The sequence below is a fragment of the Trematomus bernacchii genome, unplaced genomic scaffold (genome assembly GCF_902827165.1).
Source record: "Trematomus bernacchii unplaced genomic scaffold, fTreBer1.1, whole genome shotgun sequence".
Classification (NCBI taxonomy): Eukaryota; Metazoa; Chordata; class Actinopteri; order Perciformes; family Nototheniidae; genus Trematomus; species Trematomus bernacchii.
Window position 1 is genome coordinate 23,521,801 of NW_022988043.1, and position 26,229 is coordinate 23,548,029.

General features: G+C 42.3%; 2 protein-coding genes across 4 annotated transcripts; both read right to left on the reverse strand.

Moving 5' to 3' along the window:
• Positions 1-857: 857 nt before the first annotated feature.
• LOC117472819 (cilia- and flagella-associated protein 251-like) lies at positions 858-4,084 on the reverse strand. Its single transcript, XM_034118238.1, has 2 exons — positions 3,762-4,084; positions 858-3,674 (listed from the first exon to the last, which is right to left on the reverse strand). Exon 2 carries the CDS (start codon positions 3,441-3,443, stop codon positions 2,577-2,579), a length of 867 nt encoding a protein of 288 aa, XP_033974129.1. The 5' UTR covers positions 3,444-3,674; positions 3,762-4,084; the 3' UTR covers positions 858-2,576.
• LOC117472800 (trichohyalin-like) lies at positions 4,084-24,084 on the reverse strand. Of its 3 annotated transcripts, XM_034118206.1 has the most exons (12): positions 23,999-24,084; positions 17,011-17,147; positions 15,323-15,508; positions 13,376-13,547; positions 11,608-11,787; positions 11,376-11,498; positions 10,574-10,707; positions 10,449-10,479; positions 10,010-10,115; positions 7,586-7,649; positions 4,319-7,502; positions 4,084-4,240 (listed from the first exon to the last, which is right to left on the reverse strand). In XM_034118206.1, the coding sequence occupies exons 2-12, from the start codon at positions 17,143-17,145 to the stop codon at positions 4,164-4,166; spliced, it is 4,392 nt and encodes a 1,463-aa protein (XP_033974097.1). In that variant the 5' UTR covers positions 17,146-17,147; positions 23,999-24,084; the 3' UTR covers positions 4,084-4,163. The 3 variants fall into 3 exon arrangements, with proteins under 3 accessions (XP_033974097.1, XP_033974096.1, XP_033974095.1); XM_034118205.1 differs by having other exon boundaries at positions 4,084-7,502; positions 10,574-10,704; XM_034118204.1 differs by having other exon boundaries at positions 4,084-7,502.
• Positions 24,085-26,229: the final 2,145 nt, after the last annotated feature.

A 26,229-nucleotide genomic window follows, 5' to 3' on the forward strand; every position in this document is an offset into this window, starting at 1 on the left:
AGATGGGAGCCACATCCATACAGCAAGAAAGAAACACCAACCACTCACACAGACAGAGGAGAAAGGGTTAGTAACAAAACATGGGAGAAGAGAAGAAGGTGAGGATTTAAGAAACTGAGAGAGACATATACACCGGCATAGACTTTAAATTAAATAATACGGGCCTGCAGGCAGGGACTGAAACATATCATTATAGAATATTACAAATAAGGTTTTAGGATTCAACAATCTCTTATCTCTTTGGATAACTGGACTTAAACTCACACTACATTTTACATGTATACTTAATTTAATATTCCATTCCTACACACTTAATGTATATAATATCCTGCTTTTATATTTATTTTGTTTACTGTAAATTGGTATTTCAACATGTATATTTTCTACTTTTTGAATGCTGTTTTATTTCTATTTGTGATGTTTACATTTTAGAATTGTTTATTTATAGTCTTTTCATTTGTCTTATGTGCAATGCCAATCTGTAATGCTATGGGCCATGGGGCTCATAAAAGGTTTTTGAGAAGAAAACTTGTCAAAACTGCTGGGAAAAACACACACTTAAATCTGCCTAGCAACTGGCCGGTCCTCACAACACCGACCAAATTCACCACTTGTGTGAAAATTTGTGTTTTAACATTTTAAGTGACTTTCTGTCTCACTACCCCCATCTTGTGTTAGAGATATTTTTTTCATCTTTGTGGCTATAGCAGAAAGGGGGGTCCTCACACCCTGCCCTTGGGTCATGGCCCTCACAAGAATAGCAAAACCTGTATGTGTGTGTGTGTGTGTGGGGGTTTGAACAATGACATCAGATGGAACTCTTTTCATAACCAATAAGTACACAACAGTAAAATAACTACCTTTTGAAATCTTTATTCAGCTAATGGAAAAATAAGTTCACAGATCAGTTTAGTCCACACAGGTAAATAAGGAGTTAATGACCTAATATCTGCTAATAAGCACAACAAAATCAGCTAAAGAAAACACATTATCTTGATACAAACAACAAAAGCATATTTTAAATGGACACAATGAATAATGCTGACTAAATACTATCACATAATTAAAAACAACATGAGTGAGGACAGATATGTCCTCATGGTGAATAACATGGATCTCTACAGGTGAGATGTATAAAAAAAGAAGCTCATATTAAGACCTGAGTTCTGCTGATAGCTGCAAAACAAGAACATGTTTTGGTAATATTTTTGTAATCAAAGTACAAACAACCTGTACAACATGGCTGGTTCCTTTGTAGAGTACAAATCTGTTTTAAAAAGACCAATTCCTTTTCTTGAAGCATGGTGTAAGCGAGTACAAAATTACCAAAACAAATAATTGAGAGATTTGTTGCACAATGCAAAGATTCACATTTTTACAATATAAAAATATTATTTCCCCAGCTTGTAAGAATGTTCTGTTACAAAAACTTTATAAGAAATCCAATGTGCTAATCCGTACTGTAACAGTAAGTGATGGTCATTAATAGGGAGGCTGTGGCTCACTGGGTTGCTCAGGGGGGCGCTGGTTCAATCCCCACTGCAGTTGGCATGTCGTTGTGTCCCTGAGCAAGACGCTTCACCCCAGTTTGCTCCTGTGGGGACTGCCCACAGTACTGAATGTATGTAAGTTGTCTAACAAGGGACATGTAATGTAATGGGGTGGAGCAGTGATGACGAGTAAGTTAGCATCGCAAGAACTCCCTCGACAAAAAGCATGGGATTTTTCTATTTGATTTTGGAATATAGCAGAAAATAAGATCTGTGGCAAAGACACGTTTATGATACTTATACGTTTTGTTCAGCAGGATAATCTCGACATATTTACATCACGTTTATAATAGTTGAAGCACAAATGAAGAAAAATTGCTTAATGCTATAACCAAACTACCGCTAAGCTAAAGGCGGCTAATCTTTAGCGTGACAGTGTGTACTAGTCTCATTTAGTCACTTTTTAAATCTGCTGTTTCTAAGACACGTAAAACACTGACTTTCACCAGTGGGGTGTTTCATGACGTTATGTCCTAGAACAAATCATGAATATCTTGTAAGCTTGTAATAACCACAGAACTTATTTCAGGCCTCTAACTAAGAACTGAACACAAAAACATTGTCTTCGAGTCGAGGGAACTCAGAGCTGCTAAAATGCTAACTCATTCCCACGTTTAGCACTCATTCCTGCTACTCTATAACACCATTGCTTTGAATCAAGATGAAAACGTACTGTAGTGTGTCAGCCTGCACACTACAGACGCTTCAATACAGTATGAGAAAGGGTTTTTAGGGGGCGTGTGGCGTAATGGGTTGTCCGTAGGTGTTGGGATCAGGGGGTCACAGGTTCAAACCCCACTGCAGTCAGCATGTCGTTGTGTCCCTGAGACACTTCACCCCAAATTGCTCCTGTGGGGATTGTCCACAGTATTGAGTATGGAGCTTTGGATAAAAGCGTCTAACAAGTGACATGTCATGTAATTATTTGTCTGCATTTACCCTGTTATGTAGCTGCGCTCTAGTGTGTGTGCGTGTGCGTGTGCGTGTGCGTGTGCGTGTGCGTGTGCGTGTGTGTGTGTGTGAATCCTAAATTCTGCTGATTCTCTTGGGCTTGCTCGGTGTATCCTCGCTGCTCCCTCTCTTCTGAGCGGAGCGAGTCACACGCCCCTCTGCCCTCTCCACTGCAGCACTGCGGCGTGTGCTTTGAGACGGGGGGGTGATCACCACTGAAGGGACAGACCTCCCTCTCAGGACTCTCTTCCCAGTCTCTACAGGCTCCTCCTCTTCACTTCCCTCGTCTTCTGAATCTAGTACCAGATGGATCTTGTCCCTCCCCTCCTCTGGCTCCTTCTGACCCTTCCCCTCTGGGTTGGTCTCACCCGGCCCCCCCCCCTCATCCTTCTCACTGTAGTCCACTCTTGGCCTCTTTCGTACGGATCTCCGCGGCGAGTCCTCTACCTCTTGGTCTTTCTGTCTTTTGGATTTTGGAGAGGATGAAGGAGGTGTTTCCACTCTTTCTGCTCCCTCCTCTTCCTCCACAGACCCATCTTCACTTAGAGCCTCTTCAGCAGATCCACTGGCAGAATCCTCCTCCTCCTCTTCCTCAGCTGTGTTTGTCTCCTCTTCCTCAGCCTCCTCACTGTCTTCTTCAGGCACCACTGCTTCCTCCTTCGCCTGCTGTGCCTCCTCTTCCTCTACCTCCTCTTCCTGCTGTGCCTCCTCTTCAGGTGCAGGAGCTTCTTCCTCTTTCTGTTTCTGGGCTCTTCTGGATGTACGCCTAGGTGCTGCAGCAGCAGACTTCCTTCCCTTCCTCAGAACTCTTGTTTCTATAACTGGTTCTTCTTCTTGTGCGCTTTCTCCTCCAGCTTCCTCTTCCTCGTCATCTTGTTGTCCAGCATGATGTCTGTCTGCAGCTGTTTCTTCAACAGAAGCACACTCCTCCTCTCCAACCATCTCCTGCTCTGCCACAGGTTCTTCCTTTTCCTTCTCAACCTCTGCCTCTGTAAGTTCTTCCTGAGCTGCAGCTTCCTCTCCCTCCTCTTCCTCGGTCTTCTGAGCTGCAGCTTCCTCTCCCTCCTCTTCCTCGGTCTTCTGAGCTGCAGCTTCCTCTCCCTCCTCTTCCTCGGTCTTCTGAGCTGCAGCTTCCTCTCCCTCCTCTTCCTCGGTCTTCTGAGCTGCAGCTTCCTCTCCCTCCTCTTCCTCTGTCTTCTGGTCTGCAGCTTCCTCTCCCTCCTCATCCTCGGTCTTTTGGTCTGCAGCTTCCTCTCCATCCTCTTCCTCGGCCTTCTGGTCTGCAGCTTCCTCTCCATCCTCTTCCTCGGTCTTCTGAGCTGCAGCTTCCTCTCCCTCCTCTTCCTCGGCCTTCTGGTCTGCAGCTCCCTGCGGCACAGCTCCAGTTTGCTCTGCTTCTGTCTCTTCAGGAGCTCCTTCCTCTGCCTGCCGCTGTGTGCGGGCTCTCTTGGAGGAACGTCTCGCAGCAGCAGACTTCCTTCCACCTCTCAGAGCTCTTGTTGCTACTGGTGGTTCTTCTTCTTCTGCGCTTTCTCCTCCAGCTACTTCTTCCTCTTGTTTTCTGCAGTAGGTGTGTCTCCTGCTTCCTCCTCCTCCTCAGACGCACCTTTGTCCTTGTCATCCTCTGCTGTCTCCACGGTCTCCTGTGCACTCTCTGCTCCTTCAGAGGCTGGCTGTTCCTCCTGCACTGTCTCCGGTGCTGGGACAGCTTCTTCTGCAGTCTCTGTGTCTTCGCCTGCCTCCTCTTCCTCTGACGCTACAACAGCCTCCTCTTCCTCTGGGACAGCTTCTTCTGCAGTCTCTGTGTCCTTGCCTGCCTCCTCTTCCTCTGACGCTACAACAGCCTCCTCTTCCTCTGGGACAGCTTCTTCTGCAGTCTCTGTGTCCTTGCCTGCCTCCTCTTCCTCTGACGCTACAACAGCCTCCTCTTCCTCTGGGACAGCTTCTTCTGCAGTCTCTGTGTCCTCGCCTGCTTCCTCTTCCTCTGACGCTACAACAGCTTCCTCTTCCTCTGGGACAGGTTCGTCCCTTTCCTCCCCTCCCCCCCCCCTGCTCCTCATCAACCGCCTGTCCTGCGTTCTCTGACTCTTCATCTCCTGCTGCAGAAACCTCTTCCCGCTTTTCTTCTTCTTCCTCTCCCTTTACCTCTCCCCCCTCCTTCTCTTTCTCTACCTCTGCAACCTCCCCCCTCTCCTCCTCTTTCTCTACCTCTGCAACCTCCCCCCTCTCCTCCTCTCCCCCCTCTTCTTCTTTTTCTTCTTGAGGTTCCTTGGGGCTCTTTCTGGTTGTGTGTGCAGAGGGGATACTCTTCCTTCCTCTCCTCAGAACCCTGACTGGTTCCTCCTCCTGGATTCCAGAAGCTGCCTCCTTTTCTCCATCCCCCTTTGTCTGTCTGCTTCTCGCTGCTCGGGTTCTTGGCGTGGCTTCGGCCGCTTGCTTCCTACTGCTTCTCCTTGTTCTGGTTTCGATGACTGTAGCTTCCTGCTCCACGTCATTAGAAGTGTCTTCCTCTTCTGCAGCTTGTACTGTCCCTGCTTCCCCTCTCTCCTCTTCCACCTTCACCTCCGGCTCAGGAACACTCTCCTGAGCCGGAGCTGATGTTTCTTCCTGGGCGTCACTCAGCAGTGTCTCTTGGAGATCAGGAAACTGGGGGGCCGTTTCCTCACTAGGTTGCTCCTCTTCTTCAGTAGCTGAGAGTACAGCCGAGTCAGCAGCAAGGTGAGGCTCTCCTTCTGGTACTAAAGGATCCTCAGCAGCAGCTTCTTCGTTCCCCACCTCCATCTGATCCTCCTCTGGGGCTTTCTCCTTGTCCTCCTCTGTTGGTCCCAGCCCTGCTTCTTCTTCATTATCTCCATCAGTACTCTTTTCTGCAGCTGCCTTCTCGACACCTTCCTTTGGCTCCAAACGTGCCTCTCTTTCAGAGGGAGCCTCGTGTTTAATCTCTTCTTCAGCCTCTATTCCTGCTTCCTCCACACTTTCCTCTTCTTCTTGGACGCGTTTACGGCTTCTTCTGGACTTGCCCTTGGGTGTGTCAGAGATGGCTTTCCTCCCACGTCTCAGTGTCCGTGTGGTCACTGCCGGTTCTTCCTCTTCTTCACTGTTTTCCACTTCCTTCCTGCTCCTGGTGCTGCGTATTGGTGAAGCTGCACTTCCTTTGCTTCTGTTCCTCAGAGCTCTGGTCACTACAACTGGTGTGTCTTCCTCTTCCAGGCTCATTGGCTCTCCTTCCTCCGCTGGTGGGAGACCCTCTTCAGCGTGGTCTCCTGCTGTGTCTGCAGACCCCACTGGAGCTGTGCCTGCTTCCTTTGCCCCCGCCTCACCAATACCCTCCCCCATGGTGTCGTCCTCCTGCTGCTGGTGGCCTTCACTTTCCTCTGCTGAGTTCTCTTCTCTTGTTTCAATAACCATTTCTTTCTCTGCCACAACGGCAGATTGTGTTTCTTCTGCTTTTTCAGAATGCCCTTCAAGCTCTTGCTTCTCGTCAGTCTTTGCAGATCCCTCTGAAATGTGTTCCTGCTTCCCTCCATCCTCCTCTTCGCGTCGAGCAGTCTCTCCATCCACTGCTTCATCGGCCTCCTTCGCACTAAGATGATAGCTCGTTGATTTTATGTCCACTAAGATCACAGTGGCTTTCTGGAGCTTGGGGATTTCAGAGCTGATGTCCTTCTCCTGAGGCTCTCCAGTCTCACTAGGAACCTCCTCAGGTGTGACTGTCTCTGAAGCAGCAGCTGTGTCACAGACTGCCTCTTCCTCTGGTTCTGCAGTCTCTTCCTCTGGTTCTGCAGTCTCTTCCTCTGGTTCTGTAGTCTCTTCCTCTGGTTCTGTAGTCTCTTCCTCTGGTTCTGTAGTCTCTTCCTCTGGTTCTGTAGTCTCTTCCTCTACCTGAACCCCCTCCACGTTCACCTCAGTAGAAGGACTAACTTCCTCTGCCTTTGGAACAGTTTCTTCTACCGCTACAGTGTTTTCCTCGGTTGATGTCTCTCCTTCTGTTTGGTCTGCTTTCTCTTCTTCTTCTACCTGCTGGCGTTCCTCCATAGGTTGATCTGCTGCTTGTTCCTCTGCTTTCTGTTCCCCTTCATCTAGGTGCTGCTCCTCTGGCTTTTGAAGATCTTGGCTTTGTTTGGTAGCGACTTTATATCTGCCTCTCAGAGCTCTCTTCTGTACAACAGGAGGCTCCTCTGCCTCCTCCTCAGAGACATCTGGTTTATTTTCTGTCGCCTCATCACCCGTTTGTTTTTCCTCACATTCATCCGTACCTTTGTCCTCCTCGTGATCCTGTGTTGCTGCGGTCTCTGCTGTAAGCTCAGTGGAGCTCGCCTTCACTGCCAGTTGTTCCTGCTGTTTCTCTGTCTCCTCTTCATTTTCTTCCAGCTTGTCTTCGGCCAGTTCTTCCACCGCATCCACACCCTCTTTTACGGAGCTCTTCTCCTCCTGTTCTTCTCCCTCAGTGCCAGCTTCAGGTGTAGAAACTCCATCGACCTCGTCCCTTACCCTCTGGCTGCGTCGTGTGTATTTCCGTGTGGTTTTGGGTGTGCTCACTACAGTTCTTCCTCTCAGAGAGATCCGTCCATCCTGGGCTGCAGGTCCCTCCTTCGCCTCCTCCTCCTCCTGCTTGCTGTGACGGGTAGATTTGCGTCTGGGGGTTTTACTCTGCGCAGATTTTTTGGCCTTTACAACGGCTCCTCTTGTTTCTTCAGCTTCACCGTTCTCTGCTGCTGCATGTGTTGATAAACTGACCACTTGCTGTCCAACTGTTGCTGCCTGTTCCACGCTGTGCAGAGTTTCTGCTTCCTTGGGTACCAATGAAATGTCTTCACAGAGCGGCAGCACTGCAGTATCTTCCTCGATTCCCGACGCCACATTCTCAACAGCTATCTGAGAGTCATGAGAGCAGGTATTCAGATCCTGGGGGGCATCGCCTCCGTCTGGTTGGTCCAATATAGTTGCTTCTGTATCAACTACATCCTGTCCTTGTTCTTCAGGCACAACACTGGTCACATCCTAAAACATAAACATAGTAAATTAACCCATGAACGAGTTTCTGTACTGGTCATGTAGGCAGATGAGAGTTTGCATATACACACCTCAGTCTGGAGAGATTCAGCAACGTGCTCCTCTCTGGGGGTTTCTGCTTCGATATCCTCAATTCTAAAAGATGTTAGATAGCACTTGTTCATTTCAAGCATAACATGGTAAAAAAAACAAGCCTAGTGTTATAACCACTCCAAATGTGGCTCTGACAAGATAACTTGCCACAAAGCTGTCATGACAGATAATGAACTTTAGGCAAGGCAAGGCAAGGCAAGTTTATTTATATAGCCCCTTTCAACACAAGGCAATTCAAAGTGCTTTACAAAAATGGAAGACATTAAGAAAATGGCATTTAAAATCAGTCATTAAAAAGAAAAGATAATAAAATAGACATTAAAAGAAAAAATACATGGATAAAAGTTACAGTGCAGTTTAAGATGTGAATAGTTCAATTAAAAGCAGCGGCAAAAAGAAAAGTCTTCAGCCTGGATTTAAAAGTAGTAAGAGTTGCAGCGGACCTGCAGGTTTCTGGGAGTTTGTTCCAGATATTTGGAGCATAATAACTGAACGCTGCTTCTCCATGTTTAGTTCTGACTCTGGGGACAGAAAGCTGACCAGTCCCTGAAGACCTGAGAGTTCTGGATGGTTCATAATTTAGCAGTAGGTCAGAAATGTATTTTGGGCCTAAACCATTCAAAGCTTTATAAACCAGCAGCAGTATTTTGAAATCTATTCTTTGACACACAGGAAGCCAGTGTAAGGACTTCAGAACAGGAGTGATGTGATCCACTTTCTTAGTGTTAGTGAGGACTCGAGCAGCGGCGTTCTGAATTAGCTGCAGCTTTCTAATAGATTTTTTAGTGAGACCTGTAAAGACACCATTACAGTAGTCCAGTCTACTGAAGATAAAAGCATGGACAAGTTTTTCCAAATCCTGCTGTGACATTAGTCTTTTAATCCTAGATATGTTCTTTAGGTGATAGTAGGCTGATTTAGTAACTGTTTTAATGTGACTGTTGAAACTCAGGTCAGAGTCCATGACTACACCTAGATTTCTGGCTTTATCTGTTGTTTTGAACATTGCAGACTGAAGCTCAGCGCTAACTTTTATACGTTCTGCCTTGGCTCCAAAAACCATTACCTCAGTTTTATCTTTGTTTAATTGGAGAAAGTTCTGACACATCCAGTCATTGATTTGTTCAATGCACTTACTCAGTGTTTGAATTGGAGCATAGTCTCCTGGTGAAATGGTTATGTACATTTGTGTGTCATCCGCATAGCTATGGTAACTTATTTTGTTGTTCTTCATTATCTGAGCCAGTGGTAGCATGTAGACGTTAAAGAGAAGAGGCCCCAAGATGGAGCCTTGAGGTACCCCACATGTCATATTTGTCAACTCAGATGTGTATTTACCTATAGAAACAAAGTTGTTTCAAACCAATTTAGAACTGTTTCCGAAAGTCCCACCCAGTTTTCTAGTCGGTCTAGTAATATGTTGTGGTCAACAGTGTCAAACGCAGCACTGAGATCTAATAATACTAACACTGAAGTTCTGCCACTGTCTGTGTTTAAGTGGATGTCATTGAAGACCTTTACAAGAGCAGTCTCAGTGCTGTGGTTTGGACGAAATCCTGACTGGAACACATCCAAACAGTTATTTAAATGCAAGAAGTTACTCAACTGTTGAAATACAACTTTTTCAATGATTTTACCTAGAAATGGCAGGTAATTGTTCATTACTGAAACTTTAGATTCATAACACTCACCATCAGAGGTTGCGCTAGACTTTTTCGCTGCCCGTCATTTTGACGGACAGGATCGCAACATTTCCGTCGGCCTTTACACAACTCTGACGTGGGGGGGGGGGAGAGAGAGCACGCTCGTGAACTGTTAGCGCCGTGTTATGCATGCCCACTGCACCTTGCGGGAGCGCGCACAGCGTAAAGCAAAAACTCGCAGACATTTCAATGATTTGTACGGCAAAGTTAGGTTTGGAAACGGTATCATTTCCTTTTTGGCGGGCATGCATAACACGACATAACACCGGAGCCTCGCTGCGGGGAAACTTTGGCGCTGTTCCGAGTTTGTTCTAATCCGTCAAAATGACGGAATGCTTTCAGATTTTTCCGTCATTGTTAAAAGAAATCCGTCAAAGACGGAAAATATTCGGTTAACGCGACCTCTGCTCACCATACACAGCACAAAAAACAGTTCAAACACATTAGACAAAATAAATGTCATCTTAAAGTGACTTAGTGGGTGTTTTAAAAGGATGGTCACAGCTGATGGAATAAAGGATTTCTTGTTGACCTTTTTTTCTTGCCTTCCTCTGAGTTGTACGTTCTGATGAGATTCATTAGATTTACAGCCATTTGAAATGGAGACGTCAAATTACAAGCATTTACAATTGAATTTCCCAATTCCCTTATTTGCATTCATGCCTTTTCCAGGAGTATCCTGGTTTATTTCACACACACCTGATTATTTTTTCGGACTTTTCCTCTGCAATCTTTTCAGCCGTCTTCCTTCGTTTTGAGCCACTGCTTCTTCCCCGGGCTGTAAGGGGCACCTCGGCCTCAGAGACTGAAACAATTGGTACAATCTTCATTAATGTATTGAAAAATACATGCAAGGCTATCTACTGTTTATGGAATTCAGAGCATATCTATGACAAGGGATTGCCTCCAAATGGCTCTCAACATGGCGGGTGGCTAGCAGCTAATGGAGCTAGCAATGCTAACAGCACGAGTGGGAACCTGATCATTGGTAGCGGCTATATGAGCGCTGTGCAGAGACTAATAAAAGTATGTGTATATAACAAATAGTGGTCTACTGCTATATTAATGCTCAGAAGGCCTGAGAACCTTTAATATACAATCTTTTTTTAACATAGATGTAAAATGCTAGCGTTCTCACCTTTGGTAGCGCTCAGTACGGTCACTTCCTCCTACAAATTGAAATCACAGGGATTATTTTTACTTTAATTATTTTGTTTCTCAAAAACATTTGTTTCAATTTGTAAGGAAAAAATTATTATGTACCACAATTTCAACTGTGCATTCCATAGATTCAGCTTCTTTTATTTGAGTGCTTATTGCCTCCATCACCACATCCTTTTCAGTCATTTCAGTGATCACCAGGGATTCCTCTGTGAATGTCAGACTCTTGGATACTGCTGAGAAACACAGGTAGACAGGCAGTGTGTCAATGCTTAGACAATCATTAAAAAGCTGAAATCATTTTTCAGTGCATTCTTTGCAGATTTCAAATAAATCATTTGACTATACTATTTTTTTTTTTAGGCATCACAAGGGATCCCTTAACAAAAAGCAATGGGATTTCCCTATGGGATTTTTAAGAAAACAGGCTCTGTGGCAGCAGGAGAATCTCCACATATTAACACCACTATGTGAAGCGTAAATGCAATTGGCAGAAATAAAAAGCTAACGTAATGCTATAAACAAACTACATCACAGTAGCATGGCTGCGGATCACCACCGCTAAGCTAAAGGCAGATTTGAGTTGGCGTGATGATGTTCAGTAGTTTTTTTTGTCAACTATAGCAACAGTTGTTTTTTTTTTAAACAGAAGCTTCAGACATTCACCAGTGGAGTATTTACTGATGCATTTTATGACAAAACTTGGATATCTCATAAGCTTGTGTTAACCACAGACCTTATTACAGGCTTCTAACCACAAACACATTCAAAGAAACAGCTGACTAAGAGACGAGGGAACCAGAAGTGGTAAAAGTATTTTCCGGGTTTTAGGATTCATTACTTCACCACTCTATTTCAGGATGATAGAATTGTTTGAAAAATACTGATTTAAGGTCTTTCTTACCGATTTGATCCATGGCCTGGATCCTGCTCGAGATGTTGGTCCTCTGGTTGGGGGCCCCGATGCTCTCCACCTCCCACAGCAGATGTGTGTCTTCTGGGTACTGGCACAGGTACTTCTCACACACTACAAACAAAGAGCATTGTAGTTAAGGGTTTGTACTTGTATGAAATACCAGCACAAACACAGCTGTCTGTGAGTCACATCGTCCATATCCATAATGTGCATCATTTACCTTTATACATGGGTTTTGTGAGCGGGTACCTCAGACCCAGACAGTCCTCTTTGGAACTGAGCACGAAGTCCTCCAGCATCTGGAGGCCGAAGCCATTCCCACGCTGACCTTTTCTAACAAATATGGAGTCCATGACAGTCAGCTGATAGCTTCTGGTTGAATAGGAATTACAAAGGGTACCTACACGGGAAACAAAAAGCATACATTGTTATTATGATGTCTTTATTAAACAAGAACCATGCAGAAAGTCACAAAAAGAGAAGATGTATGCCAGTTTTAGTTATTAGATCAAATGCATCTGTAGTCCATGATGGGCAGGTACAGACAAAACAACCAAAAAACACTTCAAACATTACATAGGCTCTTGACTATTAAACAGAAACTATAGAAATTATACACTGAAAAAACTGAACCGTTGACTTTAATAAAATGTATTATGTCAACGGATTTCACATAACTATTAGCAATAATATTAAGTAAGTTATATTTTTTATTTAAACGTAATATTATTGCTTTCAACTAACATTTAATTAAAGTCAAAGTTTCCGTTTTTTAAGTGCATTTGTCAAAACATCCATAAATATAACGATGAATTCCAAATACAAACAACGGTAATGTTGGTAAGACTGGTTGCTCAACTTCAACTTTTTGTGGAGAAAAAGTGAAAGTCTGCAGATTAGATTTAAGATAGATTGTTCTTAAAAAGCTACTCAATTGGACAAAGATACACCTAATCTGGATTGATATTTGGAGAACCAAGCAGCACGTTATGGGCTTACAGATCCCTTTCTCATGTGTTGTCCTTTATGTGGGTGACCTACCAGACATAATAACAGAGAGGGATAGATACCTTCTGAAAATATTCACTTTAGCCGTAAAGAAAAAAAGATGACTCCCATTTGGTTACAAGCCGATCCTCCTACATTAGACCATTGGATCGAAATCAGTAAAGAAATTCATGAGATGGAGACACATTTGTATTAAGACTAAGAAAAGACTTACACACTGTAAATGGTCTCAATGTTTGAACTACTATTGGAAACGCCTGATTAAATATTTGTGAACTCACGGTCTGTGTCCATAATACAAAAAAAGTATCTTTCTTGAAACTAGATCAGTGGTTCTCAACTGGTCAGGCCTCGGGACCCACTTTTTACTTGGTCAATACATCGTGACCCAACATTTTGAAGCACTCAAATCTATTCAACAAAAAATCGTGCTGTAATATATATATACGCTTTTGAGCATACAATATTAATAAAAGTGAAGTACAGTGCATATATCCCTTATATCCCTTCACAGAACTAAAGTATGCTTTTAAAAAAGGTTTAATGAGATGATGGAATCAAAGCTGAACTATATAAAAAGGCACACATGCTGAAACCCAACTCCAACAGGGAGGTCTGGGGGGATTCTCCCCCAGGAGATTTTTAGAAATACTAACATAAACTACGCATTCTGGTACACTCTGAGAAGAAAATCGGGCCTTCAAAATAAAAGTTTGACTTTTTCCCAAAAAAAAGAAAAATCCAATTTTTTTTCCTTCACTCACACATCCGCGACCCACTCGAAACGGGTCCGCGACCCACTTTTGGGTCGCGACCCACCAGTTGAGAACCACTGCTCTAGATAACATACTGTCTGGCAACAATGTTGTTGTATTGTACTGTGCTGGTGTTGCTTGTTATTGTGTTGTTTACTTGTTTATTGTCGGAAAAGTGACACAAATACATGTTTTGTGTAGATGCATTATCGTGGCACACAGTACCTTGGGGTTTGACTGAGTAGAAGCCGACAGCCTCTCCATGACTCCAGAGGATCTTTGCATGATCTTTCTCTCCGTGGCAGAGGAAGGGGAGCTCTTCAGAGCTCATCTCCTGGGCTCTATACACGACACGATTGAGGATGTATAAGACTATCCTCTCTCCTACCGTCTCCACCTGAAGGACACACACATGGAGCATATTTTGTTGCTGGATCACAATTAAAATAATATATTTGAATTAGTAAGCAGTGAAAAGCAGGAGTACCCTCTGTGAGAAAAGCAGGCATGCTGGAGGCAATGCTCATCCTGAGTATAAGGATAGATTTAGTTCATGTTATCTTTTATTGAAAGTGTTCATAAACACGTTTTTTAATAATAGCCAACCCTTGTTCATCTCTTCACCCTCCCCACACCTGACATTATATAAAAAGGGCCCTATTCTGCTCATTTTCATGTTCAGGTGTATATCAGTATGTAGTGTCTCTACTGGGACATGTCTCCACACAGGAAATATTGGTGAGTATTTTTTCCAGAGTAATTACTATTTTGCTCTGAAATAGTGATATTTAATCATTTTGGAGTGTATTTATTACTCATAGCTTCTAGAGTGCGATCAAAAATGCAGAGTCAATTCTATTGGAGTTAAACCATGACCACGCCCACTCATGTTCCTTAAGTTTAACTTCTGCCGCCATTACAAGTCTCTCGCACAGATGCACACTCGAAAGCAGACGGAAGAAGAGCAGAAGAAATTCATGCCAGGTAAGCTTATTTTACTGGTTAAATTAATGTTAGAAAAGGTAAAGATATTGAGAAACAGCATGCTTTAATGTTCAAAAAGCTCTTTATTTTTCTCATACTGTCTGTGCTGCAGCACCTCTTTTCACCCTCTGTCTGAAACCAGAGCCCAGTCTGCTCTGATTGGTTAGCTGGTCTGCTCTGTTGTGATTGGTGAACCGCTTAGAGATGTCCCACCCCTTAGCCTATCAGGTACAATGTGTTAAAGCGCTAGCCAATAGAAGCGCAAGTGTTACATAGTGATGTCACCATGTTTTATTCAGGGCACAGAGTTGGTTAACTGAGACACGATGCATTATTAAAATATATTTGTGTTGCACATCATCACTTCAATTCTCTGAACACAGCTTTAAAGTGCACTTTTAAGATTTTGTTTTTGATATTTATAATAATAATAACAATAAAAGCTTGGATTTATATAGCGCCCTTTCAGGAAACCCAAGGACAGATTTTGAATAGGATGGGGGGGGGCATAGGGGGGGCAAAAAAGAAAACAGTAATACAACAAGATAGATTAACATAGGGCTGGATGCAAACATGTAGATGGAGAGAGTTAACTGAGGCAAGTCCCTGGAGAAACAGAGGATTCTTGAGAGCAATTATGAAGTTGCTCTCTCCCTTGCAAAGTACAGCATCCTCTTCCATAAGTAAACACGTTTATGACTCACACGTTCAGCAAGGTACTCTCCACATATGAACATCTCTTTTAGCTTATTTAAAGCGTAAATGGAATCGCCAGAAGTAAAAAGCAAACGGAAGCTTAAAGTGAACTTGTGTTCGGTGTGATAACGTTTAGTAGTCTCAGTCACTTTGTTTTCTACGACATAAAAACTTTGGACATTCACCAGTTTTAGAACAAGCCTAGAAATCTGGCTTCTTCAGGCTTCAACTAAACTAAACGAGGTCACAGAAAGTTATAAAATGCTAACTCATTTCCTAGTTTCAGGACTCATTCATGCACCACTTTGTTGCCACAGAGTTTACAAAGTGCAGTGGATGCACCAGGAGTCAGCCTCGCACTGCGGAGGTTCGCCCACACACTGAACATGTGGGAGAATGATTATTGATTGTGCAGCAGATCTCTCTGATCAGATTGAATGGATATGAATAGAGAGAGTGATACTTCCTAACAGGAGAAACATGTGGTCATACCTCCATAGCTCCATCTCGTTCAGGGTCTCCTGTCTGCAGGAGGCCGTCCACCGTCCACCACCTGTCCAGCAGGAACAGAGCCACAGCAGTGAGGGGGTCAGAGGGAGAGAAGAGAGCCAGGATACGCTGCTTATCACTGGATCCATACAGAGGGATGAAGCCCACACTGGAAACATCTATGGTGACCTGAGGAGAGACACAACATCACAAATCAGATATTTGCATAGGGGGCTTTACTAACTGACAGCCAGGCTTGGGGACTAAATGGATTTCATGTAACGGGATAAGGTAATCAGGATAACAAAAAAAGGTAACTTTATTTCCTTAGTTACATTAAAAAAGATGAAATCAGATTACTGTTACATTTCTAAAACTGTGGATTACTAGCAGGATTAAAATGTCACTAAAAACCTTTGAGCACAACATGAATTGATGGATACAGCTCTCAACACTCAGATGAAAGGGAGCTGTATACTTTTCAATAATCCAAACATCTTTAGAATATGATCACAACCAATAACAAATCATTTAAACTTGTTTATTTTTATCTTATGTTACCTAGTTAGCATTCTTTCTTTTTATTATTTATGCATATTTTACTAATCACTCCCCTTTCAAACTGTTTTTGTTTTTGTTACTGTCCTATAGTACACATCGGAATGATTTCTTACTTTATCTATATTAAATAGATAAAGGTGTGCTCTCCCTAGCTCCCTAGCTCTCTCGCTCCCTCTCTCTCTCTCTCTCTCTCTCTCTCCCTCTGTCTCTCTCGCTCGCTTGCTCTCTCTCTCTCTCTCTCTGTCTCTCTCTGTCTCTCTCTGTCTCTCTCTCTCTCTCTCTCTCGCTCTCTCTCTGTCTCTCTCTCTCTCTCGCTCACTCACAGAGGCTGTGTGCGATGACGGCTTGCGTTAAAAAATAATAATAAACATATTTGTAAAGTGGGGGGACACAAACGGGATTTTGAAAAGTGGGGGGGACATGTCCCCTCTGTCCCCAGTGGAAATTACGCCATGCGTGTGTGTGCATCAAGTGCAATAAATAAATATGCAAGTAGCAACACACAGAGTAAAACTCTGCCCCTGATGTGTTGTATAGGCTGGCATGACTACGCTGTTCAATGGGGCTGATGTGTTGTGTAGATTCTGCCAGAAGGAAAGGTCACACTCCTTATGAAGCGGGGAGGTGCCGCTCCACATTGCTTTTCTTCCCGACTGCAACGCTGGTCCCGCAAATCAAGCAAGAACGTGATTGGTCGGTATTCATTGTGGGGGGAGGAGGGGTGTTAGATAGATATTGTTGTAGTAAGTAGATAGGGTTCGCTATGATTGAGGTTTCGTTTATGCATAGGGTAGATTCTTTTAATTACATTTCCTTTTTTGTTTTGTGTATTTTTGACATTTTGGATTTGCTTGGCGAGCTATTTTTAGAACATGCTGGGTTGGCTACCCCTGATATGGTGTCATCATCATTATTTATTACTTGATTATAAATATTTTTTTACAATCTAAATCTGTAACTAGTAACTTGAAGTGGACTAGTAAGTAGCCTAAAATAAAAATACTTAAGTACAAGTGCCTCTAATACGTGACTAAATGTACTTTGTCCCTGTCCATCAGAAAACCATCCCTTACTGAGGGGACGTGTGTTTGACTGACAGCCCTCTGGTCCAGTCAGGAGGCAGTGTTTACCTGGGTGGAGTCAGAGAGGCGGAGCTGGTCAGGACAGTCAGGGTCGCTGTAGAGGAGGCTGTTCATGTAGGCGTGGGCCGACCGCTCCACCTCTGATTGGCTGACACCAGCCAGGAGATCCACAGGGAACTTCATCCCTACAACACACAACACAATATACACACGAGTGAGAAGAGCTGCTTAAAAGGCTTCAAAACTAGAACAGGAAGTTGTTAAACTTATCTCATTATTGTTAAAAAGAAGGGAAAATGGTAATCCTTCAATTTTATGTTGCCTAAAATCTGATTGAAGGAAGCCTTTGAATAAAGCAGGAAAACACTAGTATGATCTTCAACTTTGATGTGAAAGATGAGGAGAGATGATAGCCCGTGTGTTGTGTAATTGTATCACTGTATATATATATATCAATAATATGTAAACATTTGAATGTTCATTATTTTGTATTTTGATGCTTTGGCAACATCGTTTCGTTGAACTTTCATGCCAATAAAGCCCCTTTGAATTTGAATTTGAATTTGATATCATACTTAATCTATCTAGAAAAATCTGTGGCAGAAAGGAAGGAAGTTAAACTACCAATTCTGGTGTGTGTACTTGAGTGATAAGGCAGTAATGAAAAGTTAGATATTGGAATATTTTAATATTTAATATTGTTAATTTCTCTCGTCAAAGTACTACTGACAACAACAGCTCACGATTATGTTATTTCATACATATAATTTAGGGCTGTCAAGTTAACGCGTTAATAACGCGTTAACGCAAAAAAAAATTAACGCCACTAATTATTTTAACGCGATTAACGCATGTGTATTTTTTGTCCTCGGCCGCCGTAGTTTCAGAGCGCATCGAGTGTAAAATACCATCGACAAGCTGATGCTGACAGCCCCGCTCCTGCTGCCCGCTTGTGGCAGACCACACTTCCACGCTCACTGGCAGGCCCGGACTGGCCATCGGGAGGACCGGGAGGGAGTGTGTATGTGTGGCGCGACTCGCGCGAGCGAGGCACACCTTACGTGTTGTTGTTGTTAGCATCTGGTGCTAGCTAGGTGCGCTAACGGATATAAGGAGCTGTTTCAATGACATTTCGCCGACAACTGCGCCAAGCACTTGACTTTATGCAGTGTGACATTGTACGAAAAGTCAGCACGGATAGTACGCGCAACATTATTGCAGCGTCCAGGCAGCTCCCATTCGAGCATATATGCCTTGAGCTGCACATAGCTCAACGATCCATCACAGTACACACACACACACACACACACACACACACACACACCACACACACACCACACACACACACACACACACACACACACACACACACACACACACACACACAGTATGAGAGAGGTTCCAGGTTGAATTGAGGCGAATATTTGTAATGTTCAGAGGTTGTTGTGTTTAATATTCATGAGAATATTTGTCATTGTTCAAATGATAATAAACAAACATATAAAGCATATTTGTCCACTCATGTTGATAAGAGTATTAAAAACTTGAAAGATATCCCTCTAAGGTACATTCAGAACAGATAAAAAATGTGCGATTAATTTGCGATTAATCGCGATTAACTATGGACAATCATGCGATTAATCGCGATTAAATATTTTAATCGACTGACAGCCCTAATATAATTATAAAACAATTTCCAAAAACACCTGTTGGCCTTAGTTTTGATCAAACGTTGCTCAAACAGGACACATTTCTCCGTCAGACATTTCCACAGTATCATGTGTAATAAAGCAGTGCTTGTTATAACTCGTAACTGATTGCTTCATTATGCAGTCATTAACAATTTTTCTAAATCATCACCAGCCCTTTGTTAGAAATGATCGAACTAAATCTCTACTCACATTGGTGTCCTTATACCAGATACACTGACAAAACGGGAACGTTGACTTTAATCAAGTACAATTTCAGTGTAACACCACATCCCCCCCGACCCCTGCACATGCCTCTGAGCCAGCAGGAGTCATGCACCTGAACTTAACCTGCCACAACTAATGCGGATAATCCTCAGTGACCTCATGCTCATTAACTGAGACTCACTTTCAAAATGTAGTTTTAGTTAGAATAAGAATCCAACTTTAGTTTCTACTTACTAGTTATTATGAATAGACAGGGGGAACTGTTTGATTCATTAAGATTGACTGACAAAGAATGGAGATAACGTTGCTAATATGCAGAGTTTGTAACTTGAGAAAAAAAATGATTCCGTTACAATTACTAGTAATCCGTAAAAGAATGTTATCAGTAACCTTATCTTAGTATCAAAATATAAAAGTAGTGTAACATGAATTCTTTTTGTGACTTTTGGATTACCTTGTTATCAAATGCAATGCAAATAAATAAAATACAACAATAAGAAGGTTTTTACTTAGGTGAATTGAAAATAAGAAAAACAAGATACTTAGCATCAAACATGATTTTATGTATAGGAAAAGCTGCCTTTCACTCAGCATATTCAGGCAGTAGCCTCTAGTCTACACCAACACTGAAACACATGAGCACATACTAGTTTAAAAAAGCAGAAATAAAATCTGAGCTGACAGAAAATGCTCCGTTTTAGTACAACTGAAAGGTAATACAGTTACCTTTTTTGTATCGTGATAACATAATCGCGTTGTTGTGATCAATTACTCCCCAAGCCTGCTAGTATGTCAAGTAGAGTCAATGTGTCGTGCCTGTGCTGTGTTCAAAACATCTGCACTGTCTGAGTATTTGCCAATCAGCATGCTCCAAGTCATTCAATACTTATTGTGCAATTAAACACTTTGAAGGTGGTTTAAGTATTTAGGGTATAAAATCAAACCCGTGAGATCTTTTGCATACATGGATAACTGTTATAGCTTGATTTCTTTGTTGATCATTTTACATGAATTTGGATTTTTCAAGTATTTCAAGGGGGCTTAATAAATACAGCATTGATAACTTAAAAGATATATTTCAGAGTATGAACTGTTTGACCCTCAGAGTTAGACAGACAGCTACACATGTGACACCACTAATCCACTCATACTACAATGAATGATGTGTAAAAGGCAAAGACTAAACCAGCCTGACTAGCTTCCACACACACACACACACACACACACACACACACACACACACACACACACACACACACACACACACACACACACACACACTTTGCATCCAGTACTGGAGGGTAGTTTGGAGTTATGCAATACTAGCATGCTGTAGTGTAGTCAGAAGCAAAGAGGGTAAACAACTGTGATAGCTTCAGGGGGTTGCAGGGTGGAGCTGGGGGAACATACCATTCACACACACACACACACACACACACACACACACACACACACACACACACACACACACACACACACACACACACACACACACACACACACACACACACACACACACACCCAGGCTCCAGCAGCTGTCTGCAGAAACATACATGAACACAGAGTCTCATTCAAACTTTCCCTGCATGTTGAACACATGTTCATTGTTGAAGGACAAGCACTGGGGTGCGTATGTCAGCAGTAATGTGAATTGTAGATTTGAATTGAAACTAACACATCACATTTTTTGGGCCTTATTCCACTCAAACTGTTTATGTACAACTCAAAAATAACATAATGATTTAGCGTGAGCTCTCTGCAGAACGAGTGTTCTCAGCATGTAAACTGAGGGGGGGAGGGGGCATTGTCAATGCCTACACATGTCTCTCAACAACATCTACACAACCTAAACGCAACACCTCACCAACCTCACTCAGAGAGCTTGCGAGAATGGACCCATTGTTCAACCCCAAAGTACAAATATCAAGTTAGCAAAATAACGTATTCCTTTCAACAAACATATAGGGTGCTTCAATAAAAGTAGCATCCATCCCGACACATTAACATCCCCTTGTACTGTCACCCTCACACACTGTCATCTTTAGCATGACCAGCCAAGCAGAAGGTCCAGTGTGTGTGGGATTGTTTGAATACCACTGAATCATCCATAAGCCTCTGTTCTGATCTGTCCTGATGTCCATACAGAGAACAGGAGTTGGCTATGAACTTTTAAATGCACACTGATGTGTGAATATGTGATTCTAATTGATACATCATTTCATTTGTGGGAGAGAAACATAGGGATTTTAGCCTTTGAAGACCATTGACATGCCCCTCTAAAGGTGTGCAGTTGAGACCAAATGACGGTAGAGTTTGTAAGAAGGCTGTATTCTACGATCTACTTGATGTGCCCAGTGTAGCTGCTGGTGCCATCCCATCACAAAATGATCTGCAGTTCATTCTTTGGGATCATCGATGTATGAAGACACACTTTTTGAGTTTTGTTCCCGTTTTGCTGGAACAGCTGCAACAGGGACAAACAAATATTTATACTGGCAAATACAAATAAAGGCAACAAGGATGGATATGAAACGTTAACCCAAAGATTGATGTGATTTGAATTGGCACACACACATAACTTAACTCTTACACACTGGCAGATTCTAAATTGAACAGCTAACAATAAGGTGCTAGTTTTAAGCTGACCACATTGAGATATTCTGGGACATAAATGCAAGCTGTTTTAATATATGTGAAGGAGAGTAGCCAAATGTATTTAATAAAAATCCAACAGAGGCCACATGTACACACCCACATCCATTATGTATGCTATCTTGCTGTGCTACTGACACACACACGCACACAAAAACACACGGTCACTGAGCATCCCCGGCCAAGCAGAAAGTCCAGTCTGCCTTTTGTGTGTGTGTGTGTGTGTGTGTGTGTGTGTGTGTGTGTGTGTGTGTGTGTGTGTGTGTGTGTGTGTGTGTGTGTGTGTGTGTGTGTGTGTGTGTGTGTGTGTGTGTAGATGCTGAAAGCAGGCCCGCTCCCTCAGGCAAGGAAGAGGAAGAGGACAATACCAAGAATGTACCCATAACCCAGATTGTATAATAACAATTTCTACAGTGGGCAACACGCCCAACACTATATCAAGATGTTAGGTAGAAACCATAAAGCTGGTCAATGTATGGTTAAAGTGCTAAATTAGTATGTAACTGACTATGATAGCATATATAATGTGAATTGATTGGTGCAATAATGTTGCATTTTACCACTTCCGGTTACCTTCGGAGACAATGGTTTTTTGAATGCGTTTGTGTTTAGAAGCCTGAAATAAAGTCTGTGGTTAACACAAGCTGAAGAGATGATCACGTTTTGTTCTACGACATTAAACAAGCCAGTGAACACCCCACTGGTAAATATCTGAAGCTCCTATGTGTGATAACAAAAAGTGGTTGCTGTCTTAGGAGACTATAATACAATATAGTCTAACTGCAATATACTGAAATCCAATGGAAAAAGACCCATTGCCTTTGTTGAGGGATCCCTTGCGATGCTAATTTCCAGGTCGGCCTAAAAAATACGTCATCACTGCACCACTCTATTCTTTTATATAAAATGTAAACCAGTTTCTGTAAAGGCAGTAACTGATCCTCAAATACTGAAAGTATCACATACCATGATTGGCGATGATTGATCACGGATGCAATGGTTAATTTTCCCTTTGGCCCTTTTTGTCATCTGCCCATGTGAGTGTACACAGATTTAAAAAAGATGGACATACATTTGACAAAACATGACATTAGTTCTAGTGAAAGAACAGATTGGAGTTTCCAAGACATATAAAGTGATTTAAGGCTCATTAGGCGGAGGGACACACCCACTCAATTAGACGCAATTCTCAAACAATTCACTGCCTTTGTACAGATTGTAAATCTACACAAACAAAACTCAACTCTTCACTAACATGTGACATACAAAGGTTTCACCCTGACTACAGTTAAAGGGGAGGGTATTATCCTAAGAAAGGGGTAGGGGATGTTGACACATTTGTTCATTTCAGTGACTCTTTAACTGTTTTAGTTTTTTGTTTCCTGTTTGCAGAGGGGATTCCTAACTGAGCAGTTTGGCCTTTAACCTGTGCGGCATCAACATCTTTCTGCTTAGGATACAACTGTAAAAGTAAAAGGTGCACATTGACAAAGGTTCTGAGGCTTTGACACACACAGACACACATACTCCAAACACAATGTCTACACTGTATGGCTCATTCTTCTTCAGTTAATATGCACAAAGCAGACTTGCATGTTACAGGCTGGGAGAAATGTGTTGGTAAAACCTTTACATCAGATAGAACTTCAATCACAAGTGCTGAGTGTGCACTTGATCTCATTAACGGATCAGCACGACGAGCATCTAAAACCGCGCGAAACTAAAAAGGGTACAAGGAGTTCCAGAGGACGGTGGTTGTGACTGTGGCGCGCGCGCGTGCGTGTGTGTGTGTGTGTGTGTGTGTGTGTGTGTGTTGGTGGTGGGTGTGTACTCTCAGCTCGCAGTGAGTGATGAAGACTCCTCCGTTGTCCCAGCAGCAAACAAAAATACTTCAGCATCACATTTAAATGAAAATGCAGACTCAACACTCATGCTGCAAGTCTGTGCCATTCTGTTTTTTTATTTGAGTGAAAACTTTTTTTTAAACACGCAAATAATCAACTTCAGTTGTTACAAATGTGAAATGTCCACAAATAAAATTAAAAGGCAACAAAAGTTGTCCAAAATCATGACGAAAGAATGAATACAAATGTTAAAATATAACTTTTTGACGCCATTATGTTAAGGGTCTGTGCGCAGGTATAAAGCAGAAGCTTCACGTTCGGATGGAGGAACATTTTGTTCCCGATAAAAAGGCCGGGATAATATTCAGTTTTTGTCCGGCAGCTCAGTGCGTGCGGCCGGAGAAACTTCCAGAACGGCGGCTTGAAGCACTAACATGCACCGAGAGCTGCTTTAACACGAACTGCTGCTGAATACACTCCATGATGCAGCGTCCTCCTTTCTCTCCTAATTCCATTTACAGCGCACAGACAATAAACCAAGCACACACACCCCCCTCTCACACTCACACACACTCACAGAGACGGGCCGAACCGAGCCGAACCGCGGGAAAAACATAAACTCACCTTGATTCTTCACAGGACGCTTTCCTTTCCTTAAAAACTCTCACTGTTCACTTTAAACTCCGTAAATACGCTTGTGGTTTCTTGTGTTGTTAAATGCGAGGAGACGCTCTGCGCATGCTCGGCTCCAGCCACCAATCCCGTGCAGCTGCTTTATATAACTACAGAATAATCCAATGTAACCCCAATAATCCTTTGATTTCATCACGACTGCACGTTCACTGATTATGTTATATATCTGTATAATGACTGAGTGAATATAGTATGTGCTGATAATAACATCTATACAAACTCGGTGTAGACATACTATTTCAAAGACACATTTAAATATTAATTAATTGTTTATAACACATGTAGAATATTTAAATGTTCATTTATTAATACTTTTTAAAGTCATGCCACTATAAAGCAAATACTGTGACTCAAACCATGTAAGAGACCATTTCAGAGCCAAATCAAGAATTAAAGGGTTTAAAGAGTTCACCACACTCATAGTATTTATATTTGATATTAGTGACTTTTCTCCTTCTTTGCAGTTTTCTTTTCAAAGTGTTGAACAATCTTTAAACATGATCTTGCAAGGGTTTTGTTATTTAAAGATTTAATTATTTCCAACATCGGCATAGTGTGAGCATACACAGACAACTATTAATACTATGAAAAGTCTATAGAACTGTGAAGGAATGACTGTCCCACTGAAAGAAGTAGGCCTACTTATATAATTATTGGTTAAACCAAAACAAATACCAATACATTACAAAAAACAGCAGCAATAACCGTAAAGTATGATAAATATGATGAAGTAAAAGGATCAATACAAATGATCAAAATGACAAATGCTGTCATGTCATTTTGTTCATTGTGATCAATTTCTCAAGTGTCCCAAGACTTCTGAATTGTGAAGGAAATTGTTCTTATAATGGAAATGAGAATACAGGCATTGTCCTTCGTTGATCAAAAAACTTACATTAATTCATCTCTTTCTAATCTGACACCATTACTCACAATCACTGTGTCCGAAACTCTTCTCATTGGCTAAAATATATATAAATATGTAAAACCGCTTTATTAAAACGAATTACTGTACTCTATTTCAGCAGCAAAATAAACATTTTAAATTATAAATAATTTTAAATGACAAGACAATTACACTTTTATTTCATTTGGCTGTTCATGTATGAGTGTTTGTATTCAAACCAGATCAGGGCTGGGCAAATGGCGGCTGGTAGAACAAATCTACAGAGAGGGCATATGATTTTCATGGGAGGGCACACAAAACCGTCATGACTCATGTACCGCGACCAGTGGCGGCGCCAGAGATTTTTTTTTGGGGGTGCTGTGGGGTAGCTTGACGTTTCATAGAGGGTGCTCAAACATGTAGGGTTTCCCATTAATGTACCGGGCGCTACAGTGGAATCTTCTACTGCAACATTCCCCACATGCGCACACACAGTGTACCCGCGACTGTTACGATGAAGGCTCGATAATCAGCTCACGGCATATAGGCTAGGTGTAAGCAGGGGTAAAGTGCTAATTTGGGGGGGGGGGGGGGGGTCGGTCATGCTCCCCCGGGAAGATTTTTTTTTTTTTTCAATTATTCAAGTCAAACGCATCAATCTGGTGCACTTTGAGAGCAAAATGAAGAGATCTATGGATACATCTCTCAACACCATATGAAACAGAACTGTAAACAGATTTTCTATTTCTTTATGGATATTTTACAAATCACTCCCCTTGTTTTACTGTCATATAGTATTTCATAACTGTTTTTCCTTTACTACTCTTATATTAATATCTGACATCACATACATCGTAGCATTAAAGTTCACAGTTTATTTATAATTTAAAAAATATTTTTTATAAAAAAAGAAAAAACGGGTTTATTGGGGGAGGGCAGGAATGTCAAATGGGAGGGCCTGGCCCAGCGGGAGGGAGGGGGAGCGGCGCTGAGGAACAGCAGAGTGCGGGTTGACAGGTGTCTGTGTTGACATTCCCCTTATTGTGGAATAAGGGGTATGCAGAGGCAGGCTACACGTGTCTTAGGTTCAAGTCAGACAACTAATGTCTGGGTTAGTGTTCATGACTTGATGTTTATGTCATCTTAATGTTTAATCTCAATGCACACACATTTTCTGTGTTTTCCAATAGTTTAAAATAGTTGTAATCCACTGTTAAATAACCTGTTCAATACAAACATGCCACTTGTACAAATAAAATAAAATTTCTGTGAACTG